Source organism: Scatophagus argus, chromosome 17 (genome assembly GCF_020382885.2).
Source record: "Scatophagus argus isolate fScaArg1 chromosome 17, fScaArg1.pri, whole genome shotgun sequence".
Classification (NCBI taxonomy): domain Eukaryota; kingdom Metazoa; phylum Chordata; class Actinopteri; family Scatophagidae; genus Scatophagus; species Scatophagus argus.
Window position 1 is genome coordinate 3,406,305 of NC_058509.1, and position 13,429 is coordinate 3,419,733.

General features: G+C 43.3%; 1 protein-coding gene across 2 annotated transcripts in view; it reads left to right on the plus strand.

Annotated features, from left to right (window-relative positions):
• The window catches only part of erf (Ets2 repressor factor), a 32,277-nt gene that overhangs the window by 12,279 nt on the left and 6,569 nt on the right, over window positions 1-13,429 (plus strand). For both annotated transcript variants that reach the window (XM_046417450.1, XM_046417451.1), the window contains exons 3-4: window positions 6,931-7,165; window positions 12,243-12,355. In XM_046417450.1, coding sequence (XP_046273406.1) covers window positions 6,931-7,165; window positions 12,243-12,355 — 348 coding nt within the window. The remainder of the gene's footprint in view (window positions 1-6,930; window positions 7,166-12,242; window positions 12,356-13,429) is intronic.

Below are 13,429 nucleotides of genomic sequence, written 5' to 3' on the forward strand. Positions count from 1 at the left end.
TCTGAGATCATGATTGATGTGATTGTTTATTTTGTTTCTCATTAACACAGCAATGGTAATCCTTTCCTTTGAAGATTGTCTGCTCTTCTGCCATCTTGTCTTTCCTTGGGGTCTGCAGGACTTTAATTACACTGTGTGTTTTAACGAGAGTGAAAGGTGCATCCGTTAAATGATTTCGGCAAGTGACCATAGTAACATTATTCTGATATCCCTGATTAGGCTACGTAACCACAGGGACCCTGCTGAATTCAATAGGAGCATCCCCTCATGTCAGAACATAAGGCAGTTGACTGCATATACACACACACACACACACACACACACACACACACACACACACACACACACACACGCACACACACGCACAGGCTTAATCACAGCCTTGGCTGCCTCCTCGGTGCTGCTGAGTTCTCCAGGACGTGACAGGTTTTTGTCTGGCGAGGTTCGGACAGCCACTGTGGCACAGATTGGGCTGGATTGGCTGTCTCAGTTGTATCAGAGATGTTTTATACACTTAAAGGCTTCACTTTGCAGTCCAAGGTTTTACTGCTGTGGCAAACAGTCAAACCCTCTACTTTCTGCTGTGTCTTAACTCTTGTCTGCAGACTTGAGAACACAGCAGTGCAGCTGTCTGTGGTCTAATACTGCTCATCCCGAATGGTGAAGCTTTGTTTAGTTTGGATTGCTCACAGCCTATGGAAAGCATCGTTTCACACAGCACAAGCTATTTGGAAGACAGATTTTTGAAATGGAAAGCAACCGCATTATCCTCAGTAGGACCGGTTTGCTGATTTAAGCCATGCAATGCAACTTCACTGATGGGCACTTAAAACTCCAGTGGCAAATAATCTGCCAACAACCTAATGTTACCTGATATTATCTGTGCAAATTTAGATGATTGATAACAAATTGTCTCTCAGCATGTAGACTTTTGTCTCATTACTTACTTGATGATCATAGATATTTGGAGTCACACTTGATCAAACTCGCAGCAGAGTTGACTTTATCAGCTCTTGGGTTTTTGGCAGCTTTTCCTATGTTGAAAAACAGTCATTCACTTTTGTATACTTGCTTGTTTCCCATGTTTTCTGCCTTTCCCTCTTTCCATCAAGCTTCCTCTTCCTCAGAGTACTCGGTCAGTATCTTTGTTCCCTGGTTGGCAAATGAACATGGAAGCACAGATTTCAGCCTACATGTCATATGTCTAGCCCAAGATTTTTTTTTATTTATTTTGTTTGCAAGACACTCACTGTATTCGTCTGTCTGCTCCCTAACATTTGCGCTGTCTCACCCTCTTCCTCTCCCAGTCTGTCTCTGTCAGACTGCATGTCTGTCTGTCTGTCTGTCTGTAAGCAAGCCTTATGTAATGGAGGGATCATGTGAGAGCTGAGGTGAGGGTTCACGCCATGCACCTGCAGACGGCCATCCTCTTTCCCTTTGATCTCTGCTGGATTGTCTTTCTTCTTCTCCTTCTGCCCCTCTCTTCCACGTTTCTTTCTCCTCCCTTCCTCTACCCTTCCACCTGATTTCCTCCCCATCCCGTCTGTTTCTGCGACCCCTCCCTGGCTGTAAGCCACTGGCTCCTTGAATCTAAACTCCGTCCTATAAGGATAATTATGAGATTAGCTCAATGAGGAGCAGAGGGTTTTCAAACAGTATTTTGAGGCTCTGAACTTCTCAATAAAGCACTGTTAGGTTGTTGTGATCCCAGTGTTGTAGACGGGTAGTTTACACAGCGAGACAAAAATGGAAACCCAGACATCAGGTCTGCATGATCCATGTTTCACCATCTCAGACTCAGTAGACTGAAATTCCATTTTATACGTTTTCGTATCAAGTACAAGATTTCAACAGGAAATCGTGACAGAATCCTAGTTTAAGATTTTGATTTTGCAAAATCAAGTTTTGCACTGGAAACTGTTCATGTTTTTCTGGTTGTTTTTTTTGCAGAGAAATTTGTTTTTTTTTTTCTGCAGAATGTGACTTTCTGCACATACCAGTACCGTTTACGCCCTGCGGAGATTCCCCTTTTCCTGCTCTGTACCCATTTATTTCCTGCCTTTCTGTGTCGTCCTGATCACATCCCTGATAAACCCCATCCAAATTTCAGCAGTCAGCCAGCCCCCGGCCATTTAGCCCGGCTTGTTACCTCTATGCGTCACCCTCCGTGCCCCTGAATCATTACACTGCAGACAGACACAGACCGACCTTTCCAATGGCTAAATATAGAGCCACCAAAGAATGGGAGGAAGGGAGGGAAAAATAAACGGGGGGATAGATGGATAGATGGAACAGCATGTTAAAGAAACTTGTTGGGGAGAGCAGGAGACGTGGAGAAGAAGGCCGTTTGTGTTTAGTCTCTGCGGCTGCAGGCGTTCTGGACAATACTGCGATGATGGCTATCGGTTATGAGGAGCTCTATTCCAACTGTGGTGACGTCAGAGTCCTTAAGAAAGGCAGACTTGCTTATTAAACCCCCCAGTTGTGGCTGCACAGATCCTGTTTCTCTTGGAAAGGAGAACACAGGTAGCTTGGGACTGCAGGCTAATAGTAAATGAGTCTTTCTACCATGTACTTTGCTATATATAGAATCCAATGAGGCCTGAAATGGTGTGTTTCACCTCCGCCTGACAATCAGAAATTCTTCCTGTCTGGAGTAGAGCTTGCCAGATAGCACAAAGGGAAGGGCTTTGGGTTTGTTCGTCTACTTTTTTGTCAGTTCCCTGATTTTTTGGCTGTGCATCCAGACCTCTTGTCCCATAAACTGCTTAAGCCTCTTGCTCTCTGTCTCAGCCGTCTTGTGTCTGTTAGTCTCTGTTTTCACTCACATTACGTTAAGCACCAGCTGTAGCAGACGCACCTCCAACTGGACCCTCACTTGTGCATCTGTCAGAATGCCGCACCGTCAGCTGTGCTCCGTCCGCCTCTCTTGCTATCGGTGTGCTGCCTCTGAATGAGTGTGAATGAATGGCTGTTGTCTGTCTTTCACAAGCAAAATGTAACGAATGCACAGGATTTTAGGCACAAATTGATCTGGTTGGTGATGAAAACCTGCTCCTCCACACGTGTTCTTTGACAGATCTAGGTATACGATATGACCAAAGTCTCATATCCTGATATGTCATTTCACGTCCACGTAACAGTTCATATCACAATACAGCACGTTTTCTGCAAATTTAGTGAGTATTAAAAATGACCACATGGGAATGTTTGTATTTATTCATCACATTTTGAATTATAGACCTCACAAAAAAACTCTTTTGTGTTTGTCTGTGTGGCTGCTCTTTGTGACTTTCTTTGTTGTTTAATGACGCCAACCAAAAATAAAAAAAGCAACTTGCAACCCGTGATGCACTTTTCACAGGAACAGGTGAGGTGCATGCGGAAGACCGTTATAGTCAAAGACGTAGCCTGCCGAAAACACTGCTAGCCAAGTCATTTGTGCCACCATGAAATGAACGACAACATCATAATATGAAACAATACACATTTTTTCCATTAGATATCAATGTATCGCACAGCCATAGACAGATCACACCCTCACACTCTCTGGATCTGTGCCCAAACTCTAAACTCTTTTGGCAAGTTTCTGTAATTGAATCATATTTTGTCTTGTCTGTCGTGACTCGGCCATTTATTTTTAGCGCTAAAAGCTTTTGTTGCTAGGAGACAGTGTGTCTTCGAAGAGGCTGAGCGAGGGAGGGACAGAATGAAAGAGAAAAGAAAGAGATGGCAGTGGTGTTGAGGGGGAGAAAGGCGGAATCTGTGAAAGCAGAACGACGAGCAAACAAGCTATGAGTCAGCACGGACATCTGCAGCGCACACACACACATGCAGTGGGCATGGTTGCTATTCCTGTGTTCTTTGTCTGTGTGCTGTTTGCACCCACGCATGAACCCACTTACCTCTCCCCACTAACCTGTGTTGTGCGTCTGTGTACTTTGTGTAAGTGTGAGAGAGATATTAGCTCGCCCACTTTGATTTAATCCACTCCTGCCCTGACTGTGCACATGTGCACATGTGTGTTTTTCTGCACCCCATTTTACAGCTTTGTGTTGTGTCTGTGTCACAACGCCTAACCTGTCCCCACTGACAAGAGCCTTATTGTTGGCCATATGAATCATATGCTCGTACCCCATTAGTAATCTGCCTTCAAATGGCTATTACCATCTATCAAAGCCAGCTCGTCTGTCTTCTGGCTCACTCTCCTTGTGCTATAGGAGATCAGATAGCAGCATGTGGTTTGTTAGTCATCAGGAACCGGTCTCTTTTTCAGGATACGTTTTGCTGTTTGTTAATATGGCTTGTAACTGAAAGACTTTTTTTGAGTGTTAAGAAGCACTAAGTTGTGAAACTTAGTAGTCACAGTATTTGCAGATTTGGAGAGAGAATGTTGCACATCACTTTTTTAAACTTACGGCTATCAATGTTTTGTCTGTTTCTGAGAAACTCCTTTAGTCATAGAAGTTCTTAAAAACAAAGCGAATACCAAGAGAGAGAGACACACACACACTGTACACTTCTATCACTTAAATTTCAAGTACACAGACATTGTATTGTGGAAACAAGCTTAATCTGTCCCTTGTAGCTCATCAAAAGACAAACATATTTCCCAGTAGAGACATTGTGCCTGTTTGTATATCTCTGAAATATTCCCACCAACTGCAAGTGATCAGTGAATGGAAGGATGAAAGTTTGGTGTGTGTTTGACAGTCAAACGTCACAGCTTGAATCTTTTAAATCCATCCCTAAAGGGGAGAAGCAGCTTGCAGTTTCTCAACTCTCCTTTGTTAAGCCTGACATTGATCACAAGGGAGCTCGCGGCTCGTGACGATGGCAACGTGCCCGCGCAATAGCTGGGCTTAGGTTTCTTGCTAAGTTTAAACTCCTGCACCGTCATCCAAGCACTGCAAAAATCAATTCAAGTTGTCATCATGTGTTATTACATATGCAGGAGCGTTTGTGTGTCTCTCTGTATGAGTAACTACTCCTGCTGCTTCTGGTTCTGCTTCCTCTGCTTCTAATACTACTGCTGCTCTTATGAATTAATGACGCTTGCAGATGCATAGCTGCACTTTGCACACCTGATATTGGACTTTGGTCTGATTCAGTTAGTTTTTTCCATGACTCATGTGAACTCTATTTACACCTGCTGTTAAAATGTGATCTCTGTCTCGATAAGGGAAAACACGTCTGAGGGCAGGTTGTAAATGCACGGATCATTGTAGTCAGAATTTGATCAGGCAGTGCATTGTGACTGTTATCAGCGGAGTGAGCAAAATGCACTTCATAGCAATTTAGAGGAAATGTTAGTCCCTTTTGTTTCTGACAAAGCACCACCCATGTAGGTAGGAATGCTGACTCAACTCTGGAGTTTGTCATCCACTCACCTTCACGTGAAGACTGCAGTGATCCATTTTCTGCCCGTTGTTGCTCCATTAACTGATCCACTGTGAAATAGTCACTGAGCATTCAAGGCAGCTGTGCACACCAGGCACAGCATATCATTTTTAATAACCTGACACCTGCGTTTTTGTTTGGTGTACTTGAGTGTTTCCCAAATTCATAAATGACCTTAATCCAAATAAGCACCCGCTGCAGACAATGAGAGCACATCCCATGTACATGAATCAGTCATAATTGATTTAATTACCATCTGGGCATCATGCATAGTACTTTACTCTAAGATTTAGTTGCCAGATGTGCCTTTCTTTTTCTCAACTTTTGCAATTCCCTTTTTTCCCCGTGTTGTTATGTTGTGTCATCTGTCTTTCATCTGTTCTTTAGTATGGTTGTTTTTGTGTACTGTCTGCTTTTATAGAGCTGCCCCAAGTGGCTGGCGAGGCTATAAAGTGCTGAAAATATTAAGCTATTCCCCGTTTAATATGTCAGATTAGTGGGCCTATACACAGATACATCAGGTGGTGTTTTGAGACCCCACTCACATACGGCACTACACAGCTGCTTCCATATTATATCAGCACTGTCGTATCGTGTGCTGTCACTGAAACTTGGGTCAATAGGCCACACAAGTGTTACAGTCTGTCAGCCTTGAGCATATCATTGTTAACAGTTCACTGTCACTGCTCTATAGATATGACCCTGTGGAGTGTGGGAAACTGACTGTAACCTTGGTATTTCGTATGGTGTGTGTTTTTTTTGTTTTTTTTACAGTTACATAAACGCAAACACACACAAAATTCAGCATTGTTATATTGTGGCCATATGTTTCCCACCCTCAGCTTTCTCAGCCTGATTGCCAAGGCACATCTGGTCCTAATGAGGTGTGTGTGTCTGTGTTTGTGTGTGTCACTGTGCCTTTGCTAGTCAGCCATTCAGCCTGTGTTGAAGTGATGTTGAGTCTTTTACTGCCACCCCCTGCTTTACAACTCAAAGCCTATACTTTCAACTGTTAGATAATAGTGTGTGTGTGTGCACGTGCTTGTGTTAGTGTGTGTTCTGATAGTAGTTATAAAAACCATAGCTGATATTTTGTCTGCACATATCTCAAGGCCTGTTAATCTGTTATAACAGTGCTGATTTTTCAGCTTTGATAGCGATAGCAGGGAAGCTTTGATATGACTGCAGCCTGTGGGAACAGATTCAGACCAATCGCGATTACCAACATGTGTTACGTCCTGACTATTAGTATAATATTAGTCAACAAACACAACGCAGGCATTTTTCACCCCTGTGTTGTTGACCCTGGTACTGAAACAGCTGCAGTCAAAGAACTAACAACCTCAGAGGAGGGTGATGGTTTATCGCATGCTGTGCACCACACAACATGAGACGCACAGAAGACTAGACAGGGTCAACGAGCTCCAGGAGACCCAGCATTTTCCCTGCTGTGTCCATCCTTGTTTTGAATTTGCTCCTGTTCGTGACCACCCGGCTGAACGCCCCTGTTCTCTCTCCTCTGTCCCCCAGGGTTCGCCTTCCCAGAATGGGCCTACAAGCCTGAGTCAAGCCCAGGCTCCAGACAGATCCAGCTGTGGCACTTCATCCTGGAGCTGCTGAGGAAAGAGGAGTACCACGACGTCATCGCTTGGCAGGGAGACTATGGAGAGTTTGTCATCAAGGACCCGGACGAGGTGGCCCGTCTGTGGGGGGCCAGGAAGTGTAAACCACAGATGAACTATGACAAGCTCAGCCGGGCGCTAAGGTGAGACGAAAGTGGGTGACTGGGGTGGAAAAACAGAAGGATGACGCCTCAAAATTTGAATTGCCACAAGAATGTGTGTTTTGTCATCTGCACATGTCTGAGGGTCTGTGTGAACTGGTTGTGCCAACAAACAAGGGAACGCGTCAGTGCGTGCAGACACAAAATGCAGTACAAACATCTCAGGATCGTATTAAGGAATTTTCTTTAAATTTGGCACAATCATCCACTTGGACTCAAGATCTTGTTCGTCAAAGGTCACTGTGACCTCTGAAAACACACTTTTGATCACAGCTTCCATGGCAGCAAGAACAACACTGCATGTGTTTTATTAAATTACTTCAAAGTCTACAACATATCTTATTATTTGTATTATTATGATACGTGTCGATCCTAACACCAGTGACAAACCTTTGGCTTTTATCCGGTCCTTCGTTCAGTCTGATAGGTGTTACTCCAGCTAGTCTAGACTGCTGCTAATATTTAGCTTCATATTTCGGTCATGAGATCTTAGTAGGCATCAACACAGAGGAGTCAGATAATAACAAAGAACCCAGGCGAGCCAATCTTAAGTTACAGGAAGTGGAATCATGTTGTTTTGAACTCCAGATGAACTGTGATAAACACGGTGAAGCATACAAGATGATTGATTTTAAAAATAAATCCAGTTTGTTGGAGCTGAGATAACAGTACAGTGGTACACACAGTGCGCCCATTCACTCATCTTTCACACTCACCAGAAATGGAACAACATTTCTTTCTTCCCAAAGTTATCCTCCTCCTGTTCTGCCTGTCTGCAAGTTAGAAGGTCTAAAAAGGAGCTAAAATGTCAGTTGAAAAACAGAAGCCGAAGAACAGAAGAAGGAAAGCGGTTATAAAAGCTGTCATCTTAGTTTTTTGCCTTGACCTATATTCCTTATTTAAATTCTGTTGACTTAAAAGGCAGACTTTAAAGTTGGAAAAGACGCTGTCTCACGTTCGTCTTCTCGTGGAGCTTCTGTTCTTTGCTAAATAATGATTCACGAGCATCACTTGGCTCATTAGTATCCCTTGTGTGCAGGTTTTTTTCCCCCCCAAACTCTTATCTCTTTTGTCACAAGCTCAGGGATAAATTTGAGCTTAATTAAAAGGGCATCAGATGGGTAAGACAAAAAGACTGGGAGCATCTGTGCTGCGAGCTGAAACTTGAGGGTGACAGCAGATTTAGAAACACACACCTTCACCTTCTGCAGAGCACATGTGGGATGCTGCAGAGTTTTATTTAGCTGCCAGTCTGTTCTCTCATAATCTATCTCTCTCTCACACACACACACACACACACACACACACACACACACACACACACACACACTGCTAGTCATCAGTGTCGCCTCCTGTGTTGTAGGTTGGTGTGGGTTATAGCCATGGTCATGACTAGTTACACTGCCTCATCACCCCACACACACACACACACACACACACACACACACACACACACACACACACACACATGCACATACGCTTTACACCTTGTTATATGTCATCCCTCCTCCAGGCCATCTGTGTCTTGTTTGTTGCTTAAACCTTTTTTTATCTCCGACGTGCCCTCATGTGACTACGCGTTTAAAGGTGCCCAACCTTTTCCGAACTTGTATGAGAACTTGTATTGATCCAAACGCTATCACCGATATGATGCTGATGTAACACATTGATTTTGCGGTATTGTTTGGTCATTTAACAGGCAACATACTGATAAATGTGGTTGAATAAGGAGAAGCAGTGCAAAAGATGTAAGGTGAATTGGGAGTCCACCTGAAAGTGGTTTGAGATGATGAGAAATTATTTATTTAATTTTCCTTCTATCTAACAAGCCTTTTTCTGTCATTATATAAGAGTTGATCTTTGTTTAAATAGAACTGATTTATTTACCATAACATTTGGTTTAATAATTGGGCAACTTAACTGAAGAAAGATAGATAGATGGCTGGCTGGCTGGCTGGCTGGATGGATAGATAGATAGATACTTAATTGATCACGAGGGAAATTCAAGATATCAATACATGTTTGTGTTTATCTTTTTTGATGTGGCTGTTGGCTGAATCGGGTCGACCCTCAGTTATTTGAGTTATCCCTAATACCCTGAAACAGATGAAACGTGGACCCTAAAGAGCTCGTGAGGAACGAAGCCCACAGAGGTTTAACACTAAATTTACACTCAGTTTCATACAGTCTCTGGTCTCACTTAGGACTGGCTGGAGCCAAACTGTGTTGTGATGTCTTTTCTGTGGTTTGTAATCCACTTGAACCGATGAAGGGCTGTTAATTAATTCTGAAGTCTTTGGCAGAAAGTTCTGTTAGATGTGAAGTCTTTGATTGATGCCTCTATGAGTCTTTGAACTGAGAGCACATTGGTACACGTGTGCGTTCATTCATGCATATACAGCACATGTGTGTAGAGGCATGTCTGTGTGCTTCTGGGTTTATGCTCACACATATCTGTGTGTGTGTGTGTGTGTTCAATACATTGAGACTATACAGTCAAAGTCCTTTCTAGTTTATTTGAAGGAAGTTCAAATGGTCTTCAAAGAGCGGGAGGCCTGCAGCGAGTCTGGGCCCAGTATGTGAGGCCGGCTGTCCTATATTGACTCATTACTGTTTGTGTGTGTGTGTGTATGTGTGTGTGTGTGTGTGTATGTGCATGCGCGTGTGTTTTCGTTCGTTCCTTTCGCATGTATGTGCCTGGCCTTGTCTCCGACATGTTCAAAGTGCCATCTATCTTTCCAACGCGTCTGTGAACATTATGTCCCTCCAGCTTTTACTGCACACAGAGACTTGATATTGTTAACACCCGCTCACAAATGCTGCAGTTTACCTCCCACAGCGTGTGTGTGTGCGTGTGTGTGTAGTGTTTATTGTTCTGACTTCACTCGTCTTTTTTTGCCTGCTGTGTGTGTTCCGTACATCCCTGGTTGCCACCTACCTGTTAATTTCCACTCATACGAGGCACTCAAGTCCTGAATCTCTGCACAAATCTAAAAGGACTGTTCATCCCATAATGAAAAAGACATATTTTCTCCTCCTACCTGCATTGATATTTAACCGTCTAGCTGTGTGACTTTGCCCCTTTTAAATTTGTGCAGAGATTCAGGACTTGATGCAGATGTTTGCTTTCTGTGGATGTAGATGGCATTTGCTTGTGGTTCTCCAAGTGCCAAAGAAAACCCCTACAACAGTAATGTCTCTGCATAAATCCTGTTCTGGTTACCCAAGACAATCCACAAACTTTGTTCTAACCTTAAATCAGTGACTGGAGAACCTTTTTCAACACTGCAAGCCGCCAGCAAATTTGGGTTTATTCATGAAATGACTTGAAGCTACGCTATGTGCTCTCAACTAGCCAACTCTCATATGTTGTCTGTGTGTGTTCTCTGTAGTTTTGTCATTACCTGCATGTTGTCTGCTTGTGTTATATGTTCTGCTTCTGAGTGTGTGCGTGCATGCTCGTATTGCATGTGATTGTGTGGGTGTGCATAGTAGTGGCCTCTGTCAGAAGAGGCCCTTCACTCATTGAGTCATTGAGCAGTTGGACGAGCTCCTGGTTCACATAGTCCTGCTCTCCTGCTCTGTTCTGTATCGTACCAAACTCCAGTGACTAATCCTCTGATCACGATGGAGGAAGGATGCAGCTGGCCTCGTCATGATGACAAATATTAAAACCACGATTATTGTGTGTGGGGTTTTTTTTTTATGTTACTGATTTTATGAAAATAAGGTTTTACTCTCCTGTAAGAATCATCTTTACATCTCAACTTTTTTCTAGGCCTGTGATTTTGGGTTCACGGTTTTATGTTGTCACGTGTCTTTTTGTAGCTCTGTGGAAAGGCTGAGAAATTTGCAGGGTGAAGGATTTTGACGATCTGAAGTTCAGCAGCATTTTGCAAAAAAAACCCAAAAAACTGTTGTGTTATTGCATGAAGATTAGCCCTCACAGATACATATTTTATTACTGTGTGTGTCATGTTATATATGTGGTCAGAAATAACATATTGATCTTGTTGAATGGATGGATGCATAAAGGAAGCGCGATCGATGGATAACAGTTACACAAACTGAAATGGTCACTGCCTGCCTGGTGTGATTTTACATTTTCTGCTGCTGGAGAACAGCTTGATTATAATGTATTGACAGCAGGGAGACGTGTTTACGGCTTCATATTTGAGCAAATCTGTATTTTTTATGGACAGTTTTAGTCACTGAGCCCCTCTCTGCTTGATTCTGCTGGAAATTCTGAATAACATATTACCTTTCCCAGAATGAAGTGGCCACTGTGGATTGAATGAGAGACACTATTTAAAAGTGTTTATGTAAGAAATATGAATGTGGTTTTGTCCTGAGGCTATCGGTGAGTCACAGGGAGCCATTTTATCTTTTCGATGAGCCGTCAGCGGCTCACTATTCACTCCTCTCCATCGCTCTGTGTATTGACGATGACTAATGCACTCTTATTAATGGAGCCGCCTGGGTAAGCTAAATCAGAGCGGCTGTCTCACTTCCTTAGGTGCGTGAGAGTTTGAATCCAGCCATGTGTTCACATTGTGGGCAGCGTATTTAGTTGTGTGCTAATGTAGAATTTGCATGTGGGTATAAGTTTGCACAGTGACGTTGTGGTTTCTGATGTTTGGCTTTCGTCCTTTGTATTGATTTGTGTCTTGTTAACATGCTGTGGCTGACCAGCAAACAACGATTCACTCACGTTAAATTAAAATCTCAGTTAGGACAGAAGTGTAAATTACCGTCCAATATCGTTGGTTAAATGTTATTGCAAAAACAGAAGTTTCCGTCTCCGGCAGGGGAGGACGAGCTCGCTGCTGCAGCACGAGTGCCGCGGAAAGCCGGCGTTAACCGAAGTGCTGTGGACCAAGTAATTGGAGGTTTTAAGTGCTGCAATGTGTGCTTGTCCACAGGACTCTGTGAATAATTGTTGGCTACGTGACAGTCAATTTGTGGCACACAGGAGGAATTTTACTTCTGTCCATGGAAACAAAATGTACTTCATGATGTGATCGGTTTTTTAACACTCTGCCCATCCTTCTCTTTTTAGATACTACTACAACAAAAGGATCCTCCACAAAACCAAAGGGAAGAGGTTCACCTACAAGTTCAACTTCAACAAACTAGTGCTGGTCAACTACCCCTTCATCGACATGGGCTCCGGTACGCACACACACACTCACACAGTTACATTGTACATCCGTTACTGATGCCCTCAGGTGGCCTGTAGAGACACACACTCAAGAGGAGATGTCTCTTTGGAAAAGTACAAGACGTCTTTGTTATAATTTACGGGGTTGTGTCAGTGTACGAAACGAGCACTTCACCAGAGTTTTTAGTTGTTGAAATTCTTTTATGACAGTAATTGAGTGACATTCTTTGGCAGCTAAGACCCGCGGTTATTCTCCATGAAAAGAATGAAATCGCACTTGACTGCAAAGATCTCCTCAACGAGTGTAAGCTCTAGGACAGACAAAAAGTTTTCAGCCTCTGGGTGTCTGTGTGAGGGTTGTGTGTATGTGTGTGCACGCATGCAAAGTTAGTTAATTTGAGGTATCGTGTTATTCGTCCAGAAAGTCAGTCAGCGTGTGCAGTTGTCTGCTAAGATAGTGTGTAACTGAGACATTTCGGTGTTATTGTCTGAGAAATTTTCCAGCCAGTGTGGTGGGCGACTTTACCAGTTTACTTGCCAAAGATGAATCTTATTGGTCAAGACTTACCAGCCCTGGTCACAGTCTAAATACTGCATTTAATATAACTGAATCATATCCAGAAAAAAAATAATCAATCTGATACCACCCCAGTAGGAGTATAAAACATACACATGAAATTTAGGTGTAGTGTGTGTGTCTGCCTGGTAACTTTGTGTGTGTGTGTTTTCTGAGACACAAGTGTGCCACGTCCCGGTTTACTCCTCTCTTCCCTCCTCTGAAGTCGTCTCTCGTTCTGGTCCTGGCCACCCAGTGTAAACACAGCCCATATGGAGCGTTGGATACTGGGTGACATAAGTGCAGCACGAAACTTTAATTATAGCCTCCGTGTGATGTGGCCCACACACTGACATGTTGTGATATGATGGTTTCATACAATGGTTACACGCACACACATGCCCACGTCAATCTGGATCGATCTGCAAGCACAGACGCTCGCAAACATACACACTAGATAACCACACAGGCAGGTTTTTTTTTTTCCTTCCATCGTCTGACACACGTCGCTGTGACATGTGTGTTTTTT